Genomic DNA, 26,208 nt, shown 5'->3' on the forward strand with positions numbered 1-26,208 from the left:
CAAACAAGGACAAAATCATTTCTTTCTATATAAAGCAAGCCTCTCAGTAAAGAGTTTACTCCAACTTATATTCATATCCCTTATTTCACATATCTACAACCACTATGTCTATGTCATCCACAAACCACACATCTATGGTATGTTTGGTTTTACTCTTCTTCTCGGCTACTTTGCTTTCACACACTGCATCCCGGTTGCTCCCTGACATTTCAAGCTATGAGAGCCACGAGCAATGGATGGCTCATTACGGACGTGTTTACAAGGACGCTGATGAGAAAGAACGGCGTTCAAAGATTTTCCAAGAGAACGTTCAGTACATACACTCATCCAACAATGGCATGAACAAAGGTTACAAACTAGCAGTGAATGAGTTTGCAGACCTTACAAACCAAGAGTTCACGAGCACAAGGAACCGATTCAAGGCACATGAATGTTCCACATCCACCTCTGCTTTCAGGTATGAAAACGTGACAGCAGTCCCCTCATCGATGGACTGGAGAAAGAAAGGTGCAGTAACACCTATTAAAGATCAAGGCCAATGTGGTAATTAAGCTAGCTAGCAAGAATTAATTGTTTTAAGAATTTCACAACTGAAACGTATTCTATGTTGCTGACTTAAAAGGTTCATCATGATATATATGTTGTAGGGTCTTGCTGGGCGTTTTCAGCTGTGGGAGCAATGGAAGGAATAACCCAACTGACAACAGGTAAACTAATCTCTCTATCTGAACAAGAGCTTGTGGACTGCGATACTAGTGGTGTAGATCAGGGATGTGAAGGTGGTCTTATGGATGATGCCTTTGAATTCATCGTAAAGAATAAAGGGCTTACAACAGAGAGCAACTACCCATACAAAGCAGTGGATGGAAGCTGCAACAGCAACGAGGCATCAAACCATGCTGCAACAATTACGGGTCATGAAGATGTTCCTGCTAATAGTGAAAGTGCACTGTTGAAGGCTGTAGCCAGTCAGCCTATCTCTGTGGCTATTGATGCAAGTGGGTCCGACTTCCAGTTCTACTCTAGCGGGGTGTTTACCGGAGAATGTGGCACGGAACTTGACCATGGTGTTACTGCGGTTGGTTATGGAACGACTGCTGATGGAACTAAGTATTGGCTCGTGAAGAATTCATGGGGAACAACTTGGGGTGAAGAGGGGTATATAATGATGCAAAGAGATGTTGATGCGAAAGAAGGAATTTGTGGCATTGCCATGCAGGCTTCCTACCCCACTGCATGATTAATTTCTGGATCATCATCACCAACAGTAATTAATACTATTGTATATTATATCTATAATCTATTTGGCGCCGTGTTATTTAATACAAGGAAACTTATAAACTATGTACATGTATCTGAAAACTAATTAAGTCTTCAAAAAGCTGGAACTATCAAATTGTGTATGCATCTCATGAAAATTTGTGAGCTTGGATGTCTTTTCCTGATGCCATTTGCTAGTTTCTCTGAGCCTGGTAATTAATGTCAACATAAGAATCACCTATATGTTGAGGATGAGAAAGTTTCTCAAGGTACAAAGGAAAAAAATAAAACATCTACAATACGAACCAAAGAGAATTTGATGAATGTTTATCTTGTTTCACTAATGATACCCGAGTGAGGAAAAACACTAGGTATTTTTAAACATGTGCAACTAGTTTCAGAGTTTTTTACATAAACCTTGTAGTCGGAAAAATGAATTACCAAGTAATGGTATTTTTAAATATATTTACCTATTAATTGTAGTTTTATTAGAAACTATAAAAAAAATAATAATAAAAATAAAAAGGAACTTACACCCTTGTTTTCCTTGGTCGCGGTTTTTCTCCCTCTCCCTGAGCCTTCAACACCATCACCGGTAACTGCCATTATTATGTTATGATACGTTGAAAATTTTTATGTTATGCATATCTTCGTTTTGCCTTCAACTCAAATTATTTTCCTCTAGGTACAGGCGTTGGAACTAACTGACTTTTTTTTTGTGCAACTAAATAGATTAGCTGTTTTCTTTTGTTTTTACTTGGAGCTCAAGAACAGAACTAGAAGCATGTATGAAATGGGCTAGATACCGAACATAAGCATTCCGTTTAGAAACTTTAATGTTTTGTGATTCAGGTCAACATTATTTTTTCTAGTAGAAGAGTTTTCTGATGGGGTTTGCTATATCTATAATACTTTCATGGCATTTTCACCTTCATCGTGTGAACCTGAATTTTAAATTGCAATCGCTTATTCTGATGAATAACGGACATTCGGATCGACATGACAGATCGTTCCGACCAGTGGTGGACCTTAGTGGAGCCCCGGGGTCCCGGGCCACTGTTCCGATTCCGGCACGTAATGTAAAAAAAAAATTATGTTTTTTTTTTTTTTATGTTTCTTCTGTTAGGTACACAGGTACACAGGCTTAAAATACGAGTGTTACTACTAATTTAGTTTTATTTGGAAATTTTTTTTAGTATCACCCCTACTAAAACATTTTGTGTCCGCTACTAGTTCCTAGTTAGATGCATCCCGAGAGAACCATAGCGGTTTTAGGTACCATGGTCGGTGGATGGTTGGTTTGTCAATCCAACTAAACGAATCCCATCGGCCACATGTTTATATTGTATAATACTTCATAATTTTACGAAGAAGAAAAGAGTTTGCTTGTGACCAAGTTTCCTTGTATTTCACCATCTATAATTTTAGGCGATGAAACCAAACAAAAAAGTAGTTTATAGGAGATCAAATCGAACCAAACAAATGTCGGCGAAGTTGATTTTTATTATCTTATTTTTGGTATAAAATATGATGGGGCCGACAACCTAAATTACATGTTGGCAATTACCCGTAACACTAGTTATGTATCTGAAATATTCTTTCAATTACAAAGTATATCATTTATCTTTGCATATAATAAAAGGTTCCTATAAATTACATGTTGGCAATTACCCGTAACACTAGCTAAGTCACCAACACAAGAGCATGGTATTTTTTTCACCATTTCTTTTTTTTTTTTTATTTAACATTAATAATCTTTAACCAAACTGACAACCAATTTGAAGAAAAAGAGAATGATGAGAGGTTCAGAACCTATTTGCGAAGCCTTTACTTGATGGTGATGATCGAAGATCTTATAAAATTAGAGGGTGGTGCCATGGTGGAGTTTTGTAGCTACAATGCTATAAAGGAGATGAAAAAAAAAAAAGAATGACATTGCATTGGGTTACAAAAAAAAATAGCAATGTATTTATGTTGATTTGTTTACCATAGCATCCTACATTTATTCTAGCATATTACAACATTATACTTACAAAAATCAACATAATTATAGTAATGTCATCCAAATACAATAAAAATCTGATTGTTATCGTTATGACTAGATAAAATTTGCAAAGTACGATATGTTACTAAGAGAAAAACATGAAACTACAATGTTATAACTAGGTTTATTTTCAAAGTACAATATAAAGGAAACGGGATGTTGTAATAAAATAATATATGCAAGTACGTTGTTGTTTCTACCATTTAGCCCATTTGATTCTTATTGCATTCTACTTCCGTCTCTTTCTATTAGAGTGAGCCCCATAGTAGCAAATCATCAAAATATAAAACAATCTTCGCACGCCTATTCAAATGATCAGAGAACTAACTAACCAGAGACTCCAAAGAGTGATGTAGCATCTCAGGAATTATGAAATTCATATTGCATGCATAAGCTTGAACCAATTAAGTATGGAGGATTTTCTAGCCTAAAACCCTTAATTACTAGCTTGTGTTGGAGGCAAGGCCTGAACATAGGGCGTTCATATCGTGAACGCTTAGCATTCAGAGCATGGAGTTGGATGTAGAGGCCAAGATGAACGCGGGACGTTGCAGGGAGGAACGCAACGCATTCACCGTCTGCACTCAAAAATCGTAAGTGTGCACTATTTAAACAAATTAAGACCCAACGCTCTTCAGTCTTTCAGCCTCCATTGTACCTTAAGTCTCATTTCGAAACCCTAACCCTAATTATGAGTGTGTGAGCTTGAAAGACCATCCTTAAGTGTATTTTAGTGTTCTTGATGAAGAGTGATCACCTTGGAGTCTCATTAATCAAGGAAGAGCTTTTGGATCCAGGTTCTCCATCACATTTTCAAGTCTCAGAAGGTATAAAGTTTCTATCTTACTACCTTATAGCTTAAGATCTAGATTAGGGCTTGTTTTTGCTTCTTATGAACATATGGATTCTCTTTGGGAGTTTGAGCTACTCCAGGAGCCTAGAATTGAAGATCCTCACATTTTTGAGTTGCTAGAGTCATAAAAATGGTAACTTGATGGTGGAGGACCAACCATGCAAAGGTTTTGGGTCTTGATTTATGGATTGGAAGCTTTAATGGATGTTGGGTTCTTTTTGGGCTATGCAAAGGTGCCAAGTTGAGGATTTTATGGATTAAGACTCTGATAAGAAGCTATTTTGAAGATTTGAACTTTGGACTTAAAGTATTAAGACATAAATGCAATTTTTGGTCCCTGGTCGGGAACGCAGTGTGTTCATCTTTGGAACGCCATGCGTTCTAGAATCGAGTCCCGATCATCGGTTAGGCAGCGACCACCCAGCATTCCACAAGGGAACGCGCCATGTTTGTCCAACAGTGTGCTTCTGTGGGCTTTCCACTCATTCTGACTCGATCGAATCATGAAGTACAACCTAGTACATGTAATCTGCATTAGAGACTTTACGCTCAAAATTGCTCCCCATATTCATACTCCAAGTTTTATGGGCATGTTTGTTATAAACTCATAAGCTTTGTCTAAACACCATGCACAACCTAAAAGATCTAAAACACACGCATAATGTGGATGATGTGGCACAATACCATAATCTTTCACACTATTAAATATTACACAACCTTCTTCTATAAGTCCAACATGAGTGCGTGGTGTAAGAATCCTAATGAACGTGACTTTATTTAGACTCGTACCAGCTTGGTTCATGAATTGGCAAAGATTTACAGTTTCATGTGCTCTACTATGCTAAGCAGTTATCGCGGTCGAGATTTCAATAGCGTTCGCATGCCGCTATTTGAAATCACGGTTATCGCGGTGGTATAGCAGTGGTATAGTGGTTTTATAATATTATGTATAATTTATATTATATATTTATACAAAATTTATATATTAGATTATTAATACTATATAGAATTAATATCATAAAAAATCATATAAAAACATAACATAATCTATATATAATATTCTAATATAGTAATATAGAAACTAAAAAGTGTCAAAATGTCATTGCAGCTCAAGTCGTTCGTGGTTTCTATGTACTGAAACAGATGAGAAAAGTGTAGTGGGCTAGTTAAAAAAATAAAAATTTATTACTGAAATAACACACAATCATTTTTTTTTCTTTGTTCGAGTAGCCCAATATGTACAACATTGTAAAACCGGGTGTAACGTCGCTATAACGCTGACGAGATTCGCGATCAATAGCGCCGCTAATAGTGTCACCATTATTCGTAAACGCTATATCAAAATAACATTTCAGTAACATCGCAAAACGTTATAGCTCTGCTATAGCGCGCTATTGATAGCATAACTACTATGTAAGACATATCCAACAATCATGACACTCCAAACCACATTGTTTTTGGTTTTTGTTTCATTAAAAACTTTCCGGGCCAAGTCTATGTTTGCACATTTTGCATACATGTGAATAAGTGTTGTGTTGACAAAACAATTGGTTTTTGTTTCATGAAAGTTTTTAATAGCAGGAGTACAAGCTGTCTGCTAGAATGTCAAGCACACTCTTTTTTTTATTCATATATAATCCTTGCTCGGTCTTGTGTAATTCAACCACAATGAAATAACTTATTTGTCCTAACTCCTTGATTGTGATCATTTTCTATAAATATTCTTTTACTTCTTCGATTAACTAAAGATTAGGATTGTAATAATGTAACGTCCACGAATTCAGACTAGATGTTTTTAGGATTATAAATAACAATATTTATTTTATCGGAAATTTAAATCGTCAAATAAGTTAATCGTAAATAAATAATTAAGTATCTTTCGTACGCGATACGTGTTATATAAATGATATTTATATATTGTGTACATGTTTTATGGACAAATATTATGGGCTTATAATATTTGTATAAAACATTATTATAAATTAAATAAATTACAATAAATAACATTTAAAATAAAATATTATCTAGGATAAATAATCTTAGCAAAATTGGTAGTGTAACACTCGGTTTCGGATTTGTTTCTTTATTCATGATTGCGGTCCAACCATCATTCGTCATTAGGCTTAGGGTCTTGGAGACGAAGGAATTTCGCTCTTTCGGATGTGGGTATTATGATTTAAGTGATCCAAGTGCTTGATGGTGTCTTTGGAGGCCCAATGTATAATCTTAATTTGATAACTCGATCTTTTATGGATTGTAGGTTTGGCTCAGAGGTTTTAAGGATTGGGTGTGTTGTTAGAAGCATAGGGCTTCTCGCCACCTTTCTGTAGATATAAGGTTCGTTGGAAACCAACCTAAGATGAGGAAGTTATGGTATTTTGAAGATTTTCGTAGAAATGGACCTTAATGGAAAATGCTTGCGTTTTAGTCCCATGCGTGTATGGCTAAAGGCACATGACTGGGTGAGTACGCTTAGTGCAAGCTAGGGGTACGCCCAACATAATGGACAGAGTGTCAAACCCAAATTTTTAGGGTTTGGGCACTATTTAAACATCTTTATGTGCTCAAGGCTCTTGCATTTCTCAGCCTCCTTTGTCTTTGAGCCCCATTTCAAACCCTAATCCCTTTTTGGTGGTGTATTCTTGAGTTAGTGGTGATTTTGAAGGTCCTTAGTGTTATTTCAAGGAGGTGGATCTTGGTAATCAAGTTTGATGTAGCCTTAGGGTTATAGATCCAGAATCTTAACACTCTTGGGAAGCTTTAGGAGGTAAAATGTTATCATTTTGACTTGTAATTGTCCTAGTTTGAGTTTAGGGAAATATTAAGGGTTTTTATGGTGTATTAAGTTCTCCTTGTGAGTTTTAGCCACTCCAGGAGCTTGGAGTGATATATCTTGCCTCTTTTGGTGTTTCTAGTTCATAAAAAATGCTTGCTTGATGTTTAAGAATGGTCCATGCATGTTCTAGTTGGATTATGTGGTGTCTTAGTAGATTAAGTTGGTTGTTGGGTCCTATTAAGTCATGCAAATGCATAAAGGTGTCAACATTATGCATTAAGAGCTTAGTTTGAAGGTCTTATGAGGTTTTAATGTGAGGACTTAAAGGATTAAGACGTGTTTTGAGGTTTGGAAAAGTCCTGGTTACGCCCCATGTAACTGATGGTACACCTAGTGTACCCTCTTTTGGTCGCAAATATGGAATTCTTCGAGTACGCCCAACGTAGCTGAGCATACTCCCCGCATTCTTCGTTCAGATGGGTTTTGCGTTTGTTGTGTTTTGAGCTTCGCATCCTTGGACCACATTCTTTCTTTGGGCCTTCTGTACAAACTGAGATTTATTATTCTCTAAGGAATTATTGGCCTTTAGGATAAGGCCCAAATGGGGTTGGGCCCTATTTGTAAAATTGGGCCATTAGTGGGCCATTATGGATCTTGTAGTTTTGGGCCTTTTTTGATTTTGGGCTTGGGCCTCAGTTTTGGTAAATGTTGGATGATAGGTAAAATGGTCATTTTACCCCATGTATGGATTATGGATCATCTTTTGGAACCCAATTGCTAATTAGGTATTATTTTGGTATTGATATCCCGGAGGAGTTGTCAGGGTAGCAGCTAGGGATTTCTTTCAGTGAGCTTCTGCATACGAGGTGAGTCTCCTCACTGTTCTATGGGTTACAGACACTAATTTCGATCAATCTGGTTTATGTATTTTAGGAAAACACGGGAGTAACCCCTGGCATTTTGTATGAAAGACAGTGAGGCGGCTCCTGGCAAATTGTATGCAAGACCAGTGTCTTAAATCTAGCAGATAATTGGTTAAGAAGTTGTAGATTGTGTGTTAGTTGTCTTTGTGATGTTTGCATGGAAGATCATGAGGTGGCTCCTGGCACCTGTCTGTAAGACCCAGGGTTTTGGTCCCCGGCCTAAAAAGAAAGACCACGAGGCGGATCGTGGCATAATGGCAAGACTATGGTTAGCACATATCACTTTTATTGATTGATTCGATATGTATGATACGTATGGCTTATTTGATATGTGTGTTGGATTAGGTGTGTAGTCTCACAACTATAATTGGTATGTACTTGATTTGAGATTAGCATGGTCCTTTTCGGTTGCCTTCACGATAGCAAATAGACTGGATGAGTTTTGGAGTAAAAGGTTAACTAACGGTTTATTAATATAATATAAGAATAATATATTAATTGGTAATCATATTATTTAATTAGTATTGATCATAAATTAATTTGGAATTAATTTAGTGATCAAAGGAAGTGATTAAAAGAACGGGGAGTGATTATGTAAATCAGTGATTGTTGTATTTTTGGGCTATTGGATTCAATTGATGGGGAGTGGACGAAAATCAACGGCAAGCCCCCATAGAGTTTTCGTACAAGGCCTTTCATTTGGGGGTCCATGGATTGCTTAGGGCCTAAGCAAGGGAATTAGGGTTTCCAGTTGAAAACCCTAGCAGCCGTAACTATAAAAGGAAACCCTAGCCTCAAGAAATCGGTATGCCTACCTTCTAAGAGAAACCCTCACCGATTTATATCTCCTTCTACCTCATTCTTTGCTTGTGGTGCTTGTAACTCTGTTAGAGGTGCAACATTTAGGTCACTAGGCTTTCAAAGGTCAAGGAATTGAAGCGAAGATTACTTGTTACTATTAGCTAACAAGAAAGGTATTCTTCTAATTCCTAATATGTATAGATTTCAATTTTATATAGTAGATCTAGGGTTCTTTCTTTGGAAAATTAATTTGCTTGTATAACTTGAGAAAAACCTAGATCCAAAGGAAATAGGGTTTCATGTGCACATAGGAATGTAGATATGCTCAAAACTCATCAGTGGTATCAAAGCCTATGTTGTTTTCTGTTATATTTTGGCATGAAAGACCCTGAATGATATGATCTCTAGTGCCCGAGAGCGGGAGATTGATTTGGAGCATTATGTGAAGAGGGGGTCGGATCAGGTGCAGACATTGGAGTGTCACGTGAAGAGACCCAAGACTTATGGCCAGCGTTTGAAAGGCCAGCAGGGCCAAAGTTAGTGCAGCACATGTGGGAAACTACATGAGTTGCTACAATTGTAGCAGGATGGTCAGGTCAGCAGAGATTGTCATCAAGGGGCAAGCTCATTATGTTTTCACTACGATCAGGTGGGCCAGAAGAAGGCTGATTGTCCGATGTCGTTAGGAGGAGCAGTGAGTGTACACACTCCGACTACCTTGAGGATCACTGATAGACGATAGGGTAGAGTAAGTGCCCCAGTGGAAAGGAGTCAGGCTTTAGAGTGTCGGTCAGGGGAGGTTAGGACTTCAGCATGCAATGTTGCGGGTATGTACCTTTTGTTTTCCTTCAGTTTTACCTTCATTTTTTTCATTGAAATCTTTGCATCAGTTTGGGTAAGTGTATATCTGGTTTATTTCTATGCTTATGTTTGAGTTATATCTTCAAGAAATTTTATATGCCATCTGCATGCCATGAATCTTTTGTGGTTTAGGAAGGGTTATTTTTGTATAGCGGGTTTGGTGTGTTTGGTGTTATCCTGGGTTGTACTTGAGAACAGTTTAGTGGCATTGTCTGAAAGGTTTATGGTCAGGATTTAGTGGGATGGTTGTCCACTATCGCCAAGATCTAGTGGTTTTAACAATTATGCTTGGATTGGTTTTTGGAGGTGCTGAGGGAAGTAGTTTGTTGTTGAGATTTTGGTTGGGGTATCCGTCGTTTGGATTCAAGATTTGAGTGAGATATCAGGTTAAGCATCTAGGATCATCAACGTTGCAGGGATTCAGGAAGTGTTTAGTTGGTATTCGGGGGTTATGTAGTCTTTGAGTTGGCTAGTAAGGGATCATTAGCAAGAATAAGCACTGGTGGTCAGCAGATTGATCGTTTGAAAGTGAGAAAGATTAGGAATTCTTCAATTCTAGTGTGTTGTGAGAATATAGTCAAATCAAAGTGGGGGAGAATCGTCTAGGGATTTAGGAGTAGAAGCGGTTTTGAATCTAGGATGAGTTTCGCGTCCCCGTTGGGGAGGAAGGTGACCCAAATCGCTGTTTGCATTGAGGATTGTGTGAGTTGGAAGTTCGGGAAACTTACCAACATTAAGGTCTCGTTCTCTTGGTGTTTGATAGTAGCCTTTGGGGAAAGAAGATTGGATTCCAGGCATGGATCAAATTCAGCTTGGGTGTTTAGTCGAGTGTATGCTCGACTCTCAGAGTGTTCGAATTGATAGATTAGTGGTAAGGCATTAGGCTGCAATTATAGTAAAGTGGAAGTGTTGTAAGGTTGCGGGGTAGCCCGTAACATTCACTAGTTATCGTATGATCTGGGGTAAGCCCCAGTGTCATAGCAGAGTAAGGGTGTCGTTTAGTTCGATATAAGATCAGTTAATTTCAATTGTAGTGATACCCTATTGGTGCGGGATTAGAGTGTCGACGTTTGGCCGAGAAGCTCAGAGACTGATGGATTCTGCGGATTTTCATTCATCTTAGTTGTGGTGAGGGAGTACATCATAAAGTAGAAGCGAGATCTGATTTCAAGGACGAAATCTATTTCAAGTGGGTGAGAATTGTAACATTCCGTTTTAAATAGGTAAATAACATATGTAAATAAAAAATAATCCCTAAAACTCTGAGATGTATTTTTATATATTTTATTTTTAGCCTAAAGTTGTATTAAATTAACTGGGTGTACACCTTCGGGTGTTAATAAATTATATTTTTTGGTTTAGAGGATCAAAATTGTAACATGCGTAATTGAAATGTAAATAATTTTGTAGAGTTGGGGTTGTAATGTAAATATTGGACCATATCTGAACTGATTTGTGGATTCAGCGACCAAACTTAAAAAAAAATATATCAAAGTTTCATTTGAACACAGGATTTGAACCCATATATTTCCCCTCCTACTTTTAAGGGTCATGTTACCAGAAACCCTAACCCTAAGCTTATCCACCAGCCACCACCTTTGTTTCCCCAACCTACAACCACAATTGGCAACCTCCTCGCTATTGCCTTGCACCACCGAATAATTGTCGATGCACTCAGTGTCGTTAAGGAGGATGGCTACCGTTGGACGTCGTTGCAGTGGACGATAAGAAGAAATAGATTCATCATTTTCGTTGTTAATGTTCGCAAGACGGGGTCACAACCTTCTCTTCTTCTTCATTCTCTTGTTGTTGCGTCGTCACTAGACCACCACTGCTACTTCTTGTTGTTTCTCATTCGTAGGTTCTCCAGCTGCCATCCTCCTACGACGGTGAGGTTGCTATTCCGTTTGGTGTGTATTTTCCGACGTGTGGGTACTTGATTCAATATATGTCGCGGGTGTGGGTGTGTTTAAGTGGCCGGAAATGTGAATAACCACCATGGCAGCCAACCATGGTGGCTGCCACCACCAGCCACTATGAGAGATGATTGTGTGTATCATATGGTGTTTGTGTGCATGTGTTTTAATGGTATAGGGCTGTAGGAGCATTTCTTTGCCAAAGATCCGAAGAAAAACCCACCACCACCACTTGCCACCATACTTCTACCACCAGTCGCCACCTTGGGTGGCTATGTGTGTATGTGTGTGTTGGATGAATATTTTATGTGTACCGGATTGCTTAGATAACGTTTTGGGTTAAAAAAAATAGTGGTTGCCGCCTCTTGCCGCAATGGACCGCCGCAGAACACCACCACCTGACGTGGCAGTGGTTGGTGCCCGATTTATGAAAATATATATTTTTTTTTTATTTAATTTGATAATCATCTAACTTAAGGAGTTGGAAACCCTAATTAAGGTTTATAAAACCCTATTTTCAAGAAAACCCTAGTTTGGGGTTGGTCGAGATTCACATTAAAACTGTTAGTTAAACTTAAAATAATACCTAATAATTATCTACAATTAACTTCATTCAATATTGGAATTAATGGATTAAGCCTTTAAGGGGTTAAGTGTGAGCACGAAGCATAGTGAGTCCCCCCAAACTATCACATACCATACAAATAACACATAAGAGCATATATTTTACCTTGCTCACTACATTGGGGCCCGCCTGACATCGGACGAATCCGGCATTAGGCCCCGCCCGACATCGAACCGAAGTATGACATCGGCCCCTTCCCGACATCGGACCAAAGTCTGGTATACATATAACATAACAACAAGCATATAACATAAACACATAACATAAAACATATAAACCTTCCTCGAGCGTGCCTCGGCATCGGACGGAAGTCCAGAACACATAACACATAACATATAAGCTAAACATTCCTCGGCCTTGCCCCAACATCGGACCGATGTCCGGAACATATAACATATAACATATAAGCTAAACATTCCTCGGGCTTGCCCCGACATCGGACCGAATCCCGGAACACAAAACACATAAGAAATAAGCTAATACATGCAAGAATCACGAAGACATCAAGCATACAAACATTCCTCGGGCTTGCCTCGGCATCAGACCGAAGTTCGAAAACATATAATCTACATCGGGCTAACGCCGGCATCGGACCTAAGTCCGGCATACGCTAACCTACCTAAACAGGCTGACATTGGTTCCTTCGACCCGTTTGTACTAGAGGAAAACTCACCTCACACTGCTGAAGTCCCGCAGACAAAACCCTAGCTGCTGGATGACAGATTCCCGAGTCTGTCAACATGAAAATAACACCCAATTAATAATTGGGTTCCAACATGTATCCATAAGGCCATGCTTGGGGTAAAAGACTATTTTACCCCTATCTTAGCTTGATTCAAGCCCAAGGCCCAATCCATAATCCCAAAAGTCTAGTAATGAACCAAGGCCCAATTTTCCAAGTTGGGCCAAAACCTTTACATGGTCTTACCCTATGGCCCAACCATTAATTCTTGGTCTAACAATTGGTATTCTAATGATCCAATATCTCATAATCATCAAGGCCCAGTTATGGCCTATGTATGACCCAATTTTCCCAATTAGGCCCAAGCCTGTCCAATGGGCCTTATCCTAAAGCACAATCCAAATATTGTAGTACATTTACTTGTTAATAGTTGGCTCATCAAGAGTCCAGATATCTTGGCCAATAGAAAGGCCCAAATCTAAGCCCAACACAATTATGGTTTTCACATGAAATGACGATTAGGGTTAAGTGTTTCCCACTTAACCCATTAAGAACTTACTCCATTAAGTCCATCAATCTGTCTTTTCAATCGTGTAGTGTTGTCGGCTTAATCCATAATCCCAATCCGATCATCTAAAAATGCAGGTCCCGACAACCCATAATACATATATCCAAAATTTGGGTCTCCAACCCAAGCACAACCTAATAGGCCCAAAAGTTAAGTCTTTAGATCAATTAGGGTTTCATTGGGCCCATCAGAGTTTCATAAGTTGGGCACCACCCACTACCAACTAGGGTAGTGGTGGTCAACGGTGGCTCACGGCAGCTTGCGGTGATTGGCCACCACCTCACGGTGGTGGTTATGATCCTAGTCCATCTTTGTCAGAGCATCCGAAATGAAATCTAAACACAAGCAAGAGCATACTGCCACCCAACACGACGGTTGGTGGCGGCAGCCACCACCTCATGGTGGTGGTTATGAGTTTTCTTTTTATATTATTTTGACACCGATTATAATTTACAATGAAAAATCTCAAATAACACACACACACACTAAGGTAAACACACACACACACTCACACACAACGACCCTTGTGGTAGACGGCGGTGGTAGATGGTGGCAGCCACCACCTCACGGTGGTGGTGGTGGTGGCTTTCTTGGTTTTTCAGCCAAAACAAACACACAAACACCCTCATAGACGAAATACACCTACACACACGTTTTGTTACTTGAAAAAGGACCCATCCACCCACCTAACGACGTACGGTGGCGGCAACAGTGGTGGTTGCTGATGACAACCACCACCTTACGGTAGTGGCGGCGGTTTCTCTTAACCCTTTGCCCAGCAACACGTCAACAAACGCTAATAGAATACACACTAACTGCCAACAACTTGTCTTGAACGGAAACAGACATCACAGGTTTGCGGTGGTGGCTTCGACGGTTCGGTGTGAATGAAACAATGGCAAGGAACATCTCCGCCGACATCAATGGCACCGGTGAATGTTGGTGGTTATCGGCTCCATCAGCGGTGGTCTACTCCGACTTAAACTAGTAAGGAGGCGGCTGAGAAAGCTCTGAAAAGGCGGTAGCAACGGATACAACGTCGGAAAGAAACGGAGAATGGTGGCAATCGAACGGAAATGCGGAAGTCTGGTGGTTTGCGGTGGTGACTTTGGGTTTTGTTTTCAGTTTTTAAATTAAAAAGTCACACAATAATTATATATTTATATATGTAAAGTATTAAATGTAAGAAATATGATAGTAATTGTAATTAATAAATTTCTTTATTCCTTATTTCAAAATTCTATTTAAAAAAAATACTTAATGTTTATATTTAATATTTAATTTTTTATTTAATCAAACAGTATAATATATGAGTTTTACACTTAGTAATTATATGAAATGAAGAACATCTTGACAAGATGCTCTAACTTATATTCTCTATTAAAATACATCAATTTAAATACAAATCTAATTATCAGATATATGCAATTGTGCTTGCATATCTAAATTGGAACTTAAAAACCTACCAAGAAAAATGATTATATATATATATATATATATATATATATATATATATATATATATATATATATATATATATATATATATCATGAGACTCTTTGACAATTTCTCCCATCACATATACTAGACACAACTAAATTCCAAAATACTGGTCAAGTTATGTTCTGTAAACTTTTAACTTAACTTTACCTATGTTAAAAGAACAAATGAGTATGCAATAGTTTTAGCCTTCAGCAGTACTAGAGTCCAAAATGGAAATCCAACATGAGTAGGGTTATCAATCCTCTATCTAAACAACTTGTACCCTTCATTTTAACTTCATTTTAATAAATATAATATTAATCAAACCATCTGATCTTCTACGTACTTGAAAACATATATTTCGTTTTTCAAACAAGGACAAAATCATTTCTTTCTATATAAAGCCAACCTCTCAGCAAAGAGTTTACTCCAACTTATATTCATATCCCTTATTTCACATATCTACAACCACTATGTCTATGTCATCCACAAACCACACATCTATGGTATGTTTGGTTTTACTCTTCTTCTCGGCTACTTTGCTTTCACACACTGCATCCCGGTTGCTCCCTGACATTTCAAGCTATGAGAGCCACGAGCAATGGATGGCTCATTACGGACGTGTTTACAAGGACGCTGATGAGAAAGAACGGCGTTCAAAGATTTTCCAAGAGAACGTTCAGTACATACACTCATCCAACAATGGCATGAACAAAGGTTACAAACTAGCAGTGAATGAGTTTGCAGACCTTACAAACCAAGAGTTCACGAGCACAAGGAACCGATTCAAGGCACATGAATGTTCCACATCCACCTCTGCTTTCAGGTATGAAAACGTGACAGCAGTCCCCTCATCGATGGACTGGAGAAAGAAAGGTGCAGTAACACCTATTAAAGATCAAGGCCAATGTGGTAATTAAGCTAGCTAGCAAGAATTAATTGTTTTAAGAATTTCACAACTGAAACGTATTCTATGTTGCTGACTTAAAAGGTTCATCATGATATATATGTTGTAGGGTCTTGCTGGGCGTTTTCAGCTGTGGGAGCAATGGAAGGAATAACCCAACTGACAACAGGTAAACTAATCTCTCTATCTGAACAAGAGCTTGTGGACTGCGATACTAGTGGTGTAGATCAGGGATGTGAAGGTGGTCTTATGGATGATGCCTTTGAATTCATCGTAAAGAATAAAGGGCTTACAACAGAGAGCAACTACCCATACAAAGCAGTGGATGGAAGCTGCAACAGCAACGAGGCATCAAACCATGCTGCAACAATTACGGGTCATGAAGATGTTCCTGCTAATAGTGAAAGTGCACTGTTGAAGGCTGTAGCCAGTCAGCCTATCTCTGTGGCTATTGATGCAAGTGGGTCCGACTTCCAGTTCTACTCTAGCGGGGTGTTTACCGGAGAATGTGGCACGGAACTTGACCATGGTGTTACTGCGGTTGGTTATGGAACGACTGCTGATGGAACTAAGTATTGGCTCGTGAAGAATTCATGGGGAACAACTTGGGGTGAAGAGGGGTATATAATGATGCAAAGAGATGTTGATGCGAAAGAAGGAATTTGTGGCATTGCCATGCAGGCTTCCTACCCCACTGCATGATTAATTTCTGGATCATCATCACCAACAGTAATTAATACTATTGTATATTATATCTATAATCTATTTGGCGCCGTGTTATTTAATACAAGGAAACTTATAAACTATGTACATGTATCTGAAAACTAATTAAGTCTTCAAAAAGCTGGAACTATCAAATTGTGTATGCATCTCATGAAAATTTGTGAGCTTGGATGTCTTTTCCTGATGCCATTTGCTAGTTTCTCTGAGCCTGGTAATTAATGTCAACATAAGAATCACCTACGAAAAACAAGTATGTTGAAGCTGGAAAATTTTCTGAAGATACAAAGAAAAAAATGTAACATCTATAATTCGAAGCAAAGAGAATTTGATGAATTTTGTTTTATCTTGTTTCACTAATGTCTTATGGATATAAGATTTATTATCTGTTAATAAGAGTATACATAATGCCAACATATATAAGAATTTGATGAATGTTGTTTTATCTTGTTTCACTAATTTCTAATTTTAAAGTCTTTAAATGACAAGTTATTTACCGTTTTTCCATTTTGTTAATAAGAGTATACATAAATAAGGCTGTCTTCTAATATATTCCAAAATCATTTTTCCCTATTATTTGTCAAGATTTATAATTTTCACAATTTTAACCAATGTAGCATTTTAAAATGCATCATTGTAACTTTTTCAAAGTATGTTTCTTTAATCGATATTCTTGTCAATATTATACAAATTCAAATACCGATAAGAGTTTTATCCAATATATATAGAAGTATTTTATATATTCTATCAATTACAAAGAAAATAATTTCATCTTTGTGTATAATAAAAAATTCCTGTAAATTACCTGTTGGCAATTACCCGTAACACTAATTAAGTCACTAACAATGGAGCATCAAACACAACAATCAAGCAATACATTTCACATTTCTTTACTTCCATTTCCATATACACCTTATCAAACAATCAAATAAAAGACACTGATTCTGTATCCAGTTAAACAAGCAACGACCCAGTCAACAAAAGTCATCTCACCAATAATCTCCACAAGAACACTCTCCATCCTTAAAATGATGAAACCGATTAGCATCCCTAACAACTATCTCCCTCTTTTCGAGTCTTGATATCAGTTTAATCGCAGCATGACAATTCACACATGCACGTAAATTTTTAGTTATCCTAAGTGTAGTTCCAAAAGGAGTACTTATAATCCCATAAGCAATTGCCAATCTTTCACTATGATTCCACAAACTCTCCTCCATGTCTTCATAACTCAAATCATGTAAAACAGACTCCATATCTGCAACAAATCCAGCCTCTTTCAATCTCCTATCCAACCTCTTATGCTCCTCAAATATTTCATCCGATCTTGGATGCGATCTATCCCCCATACGAAAAACATGAAGCTTCCCTTCAATCTCTATCATACTACACCCCATGTCTTTACTCAATCCTCTCTCCTTCATCAACACACGAACCCTAGCTACACCACTCCACATATACACTGAAGCATAGAGATTTGACAGCTGTACATAATGTCCTGTATTGTAAGGGTCTAATGAGAAAAGCTGCTCAGCAGAATATTCTCCTAATGCCACATGGCGATAGATCCTACTTGCACTCAAAAGTGCTCCCCATATTGACACACCAGGTTTTATTGGCATGTTTGTTATAAACTCATAAGCTTTGTCTAAACACCCTGCACGACCTAAAAGATCTACAACACACGCGTAGTGTTGATGACGTGGCACAATACCATACTCTTTCATACTGTTGAATATTCCCCATCCTTCTTCTACAAGTCCTGCATGATTGCATGATGTAAGAAGCCCAATGAAGGTGACATCATTTGGACTCACATTAGCTTGTTTCATCAAGTGGAAAAGATTAATGGCTTCTTGTGCTTTACCATGTAAGCCATATCCAACAATCATGGCACTCCAAACAACAATGTCTTTGGTTTTTGTTTCATCAAAAACTTTTCGGGCTAAGTGTATGCTTCCACATTTTGCATACATGTCAATAAGTGCTGTGTTGACAAATACATCGAATTTATAGTTACTTTTGTCAATGTATTCACCCATCTTTCTTGCTTCTTCAAGTGATCCCAAATGGGCACAAGCCAAGATTGTAGAGCAGACTGTTACAGAATCGGGTGTTAACTTTTTTGACAACATTTTTTGGAAAAGTGTTATAGCTTCGTTGGAGTAACCGTTTTTTGCAAAGCCAGAAATCATGGTGTTCCACATAATCACATTAGATGTCTCCATTTCATCAAATAATGATTTTGCAATCATAACATGCCCACATTTTGCATATAAAGTAGTGAGAGCTATCCGTAAGTCAGGTTCAAATTCAAGTCCTATTTTGATCACACAAGAGTGAAAAGATTTCCCTTGTGCCAAATCTTCTATGTCAGTATACGCACTGATAACACTAACTAAAGTAATCCAATCAGGTTGCATACCATAACTCCTCATTGTTTTAAAGATTCTTAGAGCTTCAACTGGTTGTCCATTTTGAGCATAAGCTGAAATGATGCTAGTCCATGATACAATTGTCCTATCACCCAACCCTTCAAACACAATTCTAGCATTATCAACTCTACCACACTTAGCGTATACAGACACAACCCCATTCTGCACAAACACATCTGCTTCAAACCCACGCCTGAAGATCTGTCCATGTACAGCCTTACCAACTTTCAAGGCAGCAGCTCCTCCACAGGCCTTGAGTACATGAGGCAGTGTGAAGCAATCTGGCCCAACACCTGCCTTTTGCATTTGGGTGTACAACGTAATAGCTTCTTTAAACATGTTTTGTTTGGAGTAGCCCCGTATAATGGCGTTCCATAGAAACACATATGGTTCAGGAAATTCATCAAACAGCTTGCGTGCATATGATATCTCCCCTAGATTAGAGCTGATATGGATGAATTTTGTGACGATGAACCCATTGCAATGAAACCCAGTAACAATTATCCGGGAATGGATTTGATGGAGATGTCTCCTGCAAGTTGATCGATCAAGAAGAGAGGTGTAGAAAGATTCGGAATTGAAATCGCTATCATAGATATTCCTACGGTTGGTGAGTTCGGGATCTGTAAATGGCTGGAGGTTTGACGTTTGAATCTTTGTGGATAGATAGATTCGGGGAAAGGTCGTCAATGTTTTTGGAATAGTGAGACTTCGAACCATGTTAGAAAGAATTGTGACGATTTTATTTTATTTTACAGAAACCGCGAAAGTAACTAAAATATTTTGAAGTGGGCAAAATAACCGGTTAGAAATATCTCATACTTGGTTTATATGTAGAGTAAAACACAAAACAAGGGTTTAAGGAAAAAAATAAACAAATTTTAAAAAAAATAATAAAACAAAAAAAACAAAAAACAAAGGAAAAACACTTTTTTTTAAAATATAGTCTAACCATCAATTTTTAATAAGTTTTAAAAAAAAAAACCACCATTTTTCAGTAAAACGTTGCAGCACCGTTGTTATTAGCTATTAGATGCATTTTTAATTATGAAAAAAAATTATATTTTAACCAAATTAGTTCGATTTAACCATCAATTCATGGGTGGTTTTTAACACAAATAAAGGTAATAGTGATCGTGATAAAACTTTTATCTAAAAATGTATGGATTCGTTTAGCACAAATGAAAATTGAGAAATCTTTTAAAAAATCTCAATATTTGCAGAAAAGTTACACTTTAGTCTAAAGATTTTCTTTTTGAACAAAAAAGTCTTGAAAATCGGTAAAAATTTACAGTTTGATCCTTTTTGACCGGTTGAAACCGGTACCAAATTAATTATGATTATTTCGTAAACCAACTCAAAATATTATGACTTGTCTATAAACAAAAATATTATGATTTTTCTGCAAACAAAACTTTTATTATTATTGTCATTATTATTATTATTATTATTAAAAATGAAAATTGGATAGTTAAACCGGAAAAAACAACAAAATATAGTTGTTTTATCATCATTAAACCTTCTTTTAAATAGCTAAAAATTAAGAAAACTACTTCCTCTTGCCATTTCGTAATTCCTCTACTAATTCGTAGCGTAGCCATAGAAATAATCAAATGACATCGTATTGCCTTTGCAAAATGTTCATCGCCTTGATAACTATTCTTCATATTGAGAAATGGCAATTTAAGAAAAAAAAAATTATAACGTCAAAATACTATATTTTATAATATTTTACATGTATAATCATAAGAATAACTAAAAATAGTCGAAAATACTCAGAATACATATTATAATGTATTTTATAATATTTTCTCAAGCTAGCTACCTTGTCATAAACTCCCCCAACCTGCTAATGTACATCACTAACTTGAATATGTGATCCGCTTTCCAACGAATTTACTACAGCTCACACGTTATTACTTATACAAGGAAAGAAAAACCCATTAGACTAAAATGTTTAGCCCTCAATAACATTGTATATCTACACAATAAAATGTACGACCCAATGTACATCACTAACTTGAATATGTGATCCGCTTTCCAACGAATTTACGACATCGCACACGTTTTTACTTATACAAGGAAAGAAAAACCATTAGACTAAAATGTTTAGCCCTCAATAACATTGTATATCTACACAATAAAATGTACGACCCATGTACACCGCTTTTAGATTCCAAAACACTATTTCACAACCATGTCATTTATTCACCATTTGGCATATAACACTTAGCACCCATTTTCGGAGCAACCCATCATTGTTTCAACCAAAGAACAATATATGATGTATTAACTATCATTCTTTTCATTCTTATTTTGGTTCTGACAACGCTTATTTTCAATATTTCGTGTTTAGGCTATCTACTTTCACATATAGTGATTTTCACAAACATCTTTCCATTTATAAGTGAGTGCTGTCTGACACCATTTCATTACCAGTTCACAAACATCTTTCAATTCATAAATCGTAAGTGTTTCTAACACCATTTCATTACCAAATTCAGCAACTTCATCACTAATTTACCTCATCAAAGTTTTACATCCAACACTAAAAGCCAACAATTTGATCTTCAGTAATTAAATCATCTTGAAATGAAAATTAATAGTAATACTCATATGTGAACTACCCATTCATCTCCAAATATCAATTTCAGCATACTTCTTCAATTTATGAACAACCCAATCTAACTAAATTCTAAGCATGAAGCTTAATTGTACTTGAGATCGATGTGCTATAAATGATTTACAACATTTTTAATTAAAACAATCTATTTGTCTTTTTATTAGAGGGCAAAACGTATGAGATATAACGAAACTTTTACGGTTTTTGGGTTATGCAATTTGCAAATAAATTATTGATCATATAATTATATTGTTATAGATATATTAAGTTTGTCGATCTTAGTTTAAGCTTTAATTCAACAATACAAATGGAAAAATTAGAATGATAAAGAAAAGTACAAACAATTTGATGTAGAAATGTCAATAACCTCATGTCTTTACAAAAAAAATCGCTAAATCTTTTCGTTATTTCCAAAAAGTGAAATCAAGATTCCAAGAACACATGAAAAATTCAAGAAACTATACAAACCCTAATTTCGATCATGAAGAAGTAGCAGAAACACATACAATAGATGAACAGAGGGTATTTGGGGATTGATTTACTGGGACACAGTAGAAACCTCATACATGGGGAATGCTCGTGCGATTCCATGCACAACGAAACTCTTGGACGAGAACAAATCCGGTGAAGTTATCTCCACTCTATTGATAGAAAGCAACTCCTCAGAAGGATTCTTGACAGTTTCAGTGATTTGAATTTCTGTTCCTGGACATAATGTCTTGAGTGATGCTCCTTGCCGCATGGATGCCAAGTGTTTGAAAGAATGCTTCTTCGGAACTATATGAGATTTCACGAATTTCTGCAGTAAAGGTTCAGGCATATCTATCGCTTCGATGATCGGAGGTGCAAAGATCGTCAGTGACTTCAAATTTGGATGCTCTTTGAAAACCCCATCAAGAACAGTGTGCAACCCGATTGCGAAAGGGGCGAACCCGGATGAGTTCAGGAATTTGACCAATATTCCCCATTCAACCTTGTTCTTGGTGAGATTGACTTTAGCAGCGACAATTCCATGTGAAAAATCACTCTGATTCGCGTTGCAAATGGGCAACTGTGTGATTTGTTGATGAAATTTGAAAGAAGCAAAAGGACCACTGACGCCATGAATCGCGACTGGTCCCTGGAGAAACATATCAGGATGAGTAATCAACACGTTGTTGATTTCAAGAACTCGATTCTTTTCGTCTTTTTTAGTGATGGATATCTTTTGTTGCTGAAACGTGGTGGTGATGCAGGTATTGAGGGGTTTATCGAGCAGATCTTTAATGGTGAGTTTGGAAGGGGAAATGTGGTAAGTGATGAGTTGTATCGTCATGAATGGAGGTATTGAGAGGTTGGACATGGCGGAGTCAGGAATGGCGAAGATGGTGGACTCCCGTGATGAGAGGAAAAGGTCCGGTGAGATGTGGAGGAGGGTGGAAATGAAGTTGAATCCGTTGGATCGGAGCAATTGGGTAACATTTGATACAAGATCACGTGGTGGATCTTTGTGGTGGCGTACGTGGTGGTGCTGTGAGTGGATGATGATGGCGGTTATGCCGGCGAGAAGCATGGTGGCGAAGATGAAGAATAGGACTTTACCCATATCGGAGAGAAATTACAGTGTACGGAGGAAGAAGAAGAAGAAGAAGAAGAAGAAAGAAGACGACGGATTTGCTTAATGAAATGGATGATAGATTGCGTGGAAACTTAAATAAATTATTGCTAATATTTTCAAATGAGCCCCCTGAAACTTTTTATTACGTCACATTTTCACCCAAGCTATATCCATCTAATATATTTGTCTAATAAAGAATAGTAATTTTTTTTAACTTTTACTTTTTTAGAACGGCGATGACCACAAAAATTGTTATATCATTTCTGAATCTACTAAAATAAGTACATTTTATTTTTAATTTTATTTTTCTTAAATTTATTGTGACTGATAAACTCATAAACAGGAATGAACTGATGATTCAACGATATGGCTATATCAATGTAATTTATTATATACTTAGGCCAGATGGTATGTAATGCGGGGAGACGGTGTTCCCGCACAGTAAGAAACTATTATTACGTATTGTTGGCGATTTGGAAGGCCGCTTTCCATATTTTCAATGGAAAATGATGCAAGGCAGATAAAAGGTTTCTCTCCCGTTCAAAAATGCACGACTACAATTTGCCAGTTAGCATACGGCATGGACGTAAACAAATGGGACGAGTATTTTTAGGATGTCAGAGTGTACCGTGTGGGAGTGTGTGTACAAGTTATGCAAAGCGATCTGTTTGGTTTTTGGGCAACGATATTTACGCAAACCAACTATCAACAATATCCACCAATTGTACACAGTGCATGAAGGCAAGCATGGATTCCCTAGAATGCTAGGTAATATCGATTGCATGCATTAGAGTTGGTCATTATGCCCCAACGCATGGCGTGGTTAGTACATGAAAGGCGACCACAAAGAGCCGACGATCATTCTAGAGGCTATCGCATCACATGATCTTTGGATATGGCAGGCATTCTTTGGTCCAGCTAGTGCAAACAATGATATCAATGTGCTAGACCAGTCGCTAGTATTCAACGATATCTACCTTGGAAAGTCGCACGATATACCTTTTCAAGCAAATTGGGTAGCATATAAGCGTGGATACTATCTTACTGACGGTATATATATCCTCCCTTGTCTGTTTTTGTGAAATCGTTTACATGTCCTAACAACCCGAAAAGGAAAAAGTTTAAAGAGGCGCAAGAGTCAGCTAGGAAGGATGTGGAGCGAACATTTTGTGTACTTAAGAGACATTGACAAGTACTAACGGTCGGGGCAAGGTCATATGAAGTGAAAAGGTCACCGCACGTAATGTATGCATGTATCATATTGTATAATATGATTCTTGAAGACGAAGGAAGAACGATATGTCAGTATAAAGAAAATAAAGTTTTGCCAAATGTCGAAGGAGTAGCCATTGGTACACAAGAGTATAGGGTGAATAGAAGAGAAGTACACAATCGCGGCATGCATCACGCCCTTCATGCTGATTTGGTGGAGCACATTTATAGGGCTCATATTCAGCCCCCGATAAAGTTTTCTCACGATGATTTGTTTGACGACTTAGACGAGGATTCTGATATGTTCGTCGAGAGCGAAAATTCCGACGACGAGAGTAACGCTGGAGAGAATGATGAAGACGATGAAGGCGATGACGAGGAGGGTGAGGGCGATGACAAGGACGATGATTCTGAGTGACGTATTTTAGTTTATTTAAAATTAGGATATTAATTATGTTTTCTATGTTGTGGGTTGTTTGATTTTTTGTCTGCGTTTTTTTTTTTAAAATTTTCTACTTATTTAAATATTAGGTTTAATGTAATTTTTATTTTAAGTAATAAAATGCTTTTTATTTTTAATTAAATTTTATGTTTAGTATTAATTTTAAAAACTATAAATGGTAAAAAAAAATTATTTTAAAAAAAAAAAAAAGTGAGGGAAGCCCTTCTCATCCATTTCTTGGGTTTTAGGTGAGAGAAAGAAAAGTGGAGAAAATGGTGGTATGGCCCACAAAAAGTGAGAAAAACTTTGCTCCCATACCCTCCAGTCTTATAAATAGAAATGAACGATGATGACATCTATATGGCTATATCAACATAATTTATTATGCAAACCTATAAAATGCAAACGAGTGTCAATGTTAAATGCATTCATATATGAGAATAGATTGTTGACTACTTCTTTATCTTCTGAAATAGGCACTCGTGCGTAGCCATTTTCTTTTGTTTCAAGCTATGATCAACGCTCAATTGATTTGTACGCAAAATGCGCAAAGATGTGGTCTTCATGACCAGAACCCTTGTAGAATTTTTATACGATCCTTAATTTCCGAATAGTTCATATTCGGATTCAATGACCAATCTAAACTCAATATTCATTGAGGTGAAAGTATGATTATGATATAAATGCACCAAACGGGAATTTTAGGAAAAAGATCTTTGCTACCTCTTTCCTTTTTGCCTCGTTCCAATGTCGGCGGAGCAGTCCCCACCGGAAGCTTCTCTAGATTCGCGATCGACAAGAAATGGTTCGGCACAATGTGGAACCTGACGTTACAGATATGATATAAGAGTGGGAACCGGAGATTCTCATCTATTTAAATAATTCTTGAATAGATGTGGTATGTAATGATCAGCTTACACTCACGTTATTAATTCAACTCAAATTACTAAGTTAGGTTACATAGAACTTAATTGCTCTAATTTATTCATTAACTAGTATTATATAATTCTAATTGACTTGCACACCTCATTTAGAGCAAAAACATCCTAACATACAACTTTCATATATAATTTGATCAAAACCCCTAGGAAATGCTTTTTATTAGGTAAGATTGATATAATATATTAAAAACAAGAAAATTTGAGTAAACGGCCCGGCCTAAGGGCATCAGCAAGGCAATGGCCCAAGCCATCAGTGGGCCTAGGCAGCAAAATCTTAAAAATTATTATGCGTATGCATTATAGTTTAATTTGGGCCTAATGTTAATATTATTCCATGTTTGTGACTTGTGAGCGGCTTAGCCTAGTAGGAATTGGGAACGAAGCCACTAATGCCTTGGGGTATGGTACGCGTAAAGGGTGAGGTGGCACACATGTCCTCCCTCACCCGTAAATGTGGTGCGGATTGATGTCTGTTACGTTTGCTTACGACCAATAGAAATCGATATATACAAACCATCAAAATTGACCCATTAACAATGT

General features: G+C 37.3%; 4 protein-coding genes across 4 annotated transcripts; 2 read left to right on the forward strand and 2 right to left on the reverse strand.

Moving 5' to 3' along the window:
• Positions 1 to 110: 110 nt before the first annotated feature.
• On the forward strand, positions 111 to 1,240 carry LOC145033585 (senescence-specific cysteine protease SAG39-like). Its single transcript, XM_078982172.1, has 2 exons — positions 111 to 543; positions 648 to 1,240. Exons 1-2 carry the CDS (start codon positions 111 to 113, stop codon positions 1,238 to 1,240), a joined length of 1,026 nt encoding a protein of 341 aa, XP_078838298.1.
• Positions 1,241 to 15,270: 14,030 nt separating this feature from the next.
• On the forward strand, positions 15,271 to 16,400 carry LOC145033587 (senescence-specific cysteine protease SAG39-like). Its single transcript, XM_078982173.1, has 2 exons — positions 15,271 to 15,703; positions 15,808 to 16,400. The coding sequence occupies exons 1-2, from the start codon at positions 15,271 to 15,273 to the stop codon at positions 16,398 to 16,400; spliced, it is 1,026 nt and encodes a 341-aa protein (XP_078838299.1).
• Positions 16,401 to 17,317: 917 nt separating this feature from the next.
• MEF22 (mitochondrial editing factor 22) lies at positions 17,318 to 19,631 on the reverse strand. Its single transcript, XM_078982174.1, has one exon. It carries the CDS (start codon positions 19,571 to 19,573, stop codon positions 17,408 to 17,410), a length of 2,166 nt encoding a protein of 721 aa, XP_078838300.1. The 5' UTR covers positions 19,574 to 19,631; the 3' UTR covers positions 17,318 to 17,407.
• A 2,220-nt stretch (positions 19,632 to 21,851) lies between these two features.
• Positions 21,852 to 23,124, reverse strand: LOC145033589 (fasciclin-like arabinogalactan protein 21). Its single transcript, XM_078982175.1, has one exon. It carries the CDS (start codon positions 23,059 to 23,061, stop codon positions 22,015 to 22,017), a length of 1,047 nt encoding a protein of 348 aa, XP_078838301.1. The 5' UTR covers positions 23,062 to 23,124; the 3' UTR covers positions 21,852 to 22,014.
• Between the last annotated feature and the right edge of the window lie 3,084 nt (positions 23,125 to 26,208).

Source organism: Lactuca saligna, chromosome 3 (assembly GCF_052625555.1).
Source record: "Lactuca saligna cultivar CGN05327 chromosome 3, ASM5262555v1, whole genome shotgun sequence".
Taxonomy (NCBI): Eukaryota; Viridiplantae; Streptophyta; class Magnoliopsida; order Asterales; family Asteraceae; genus Lactuca; species Lactuca saligna.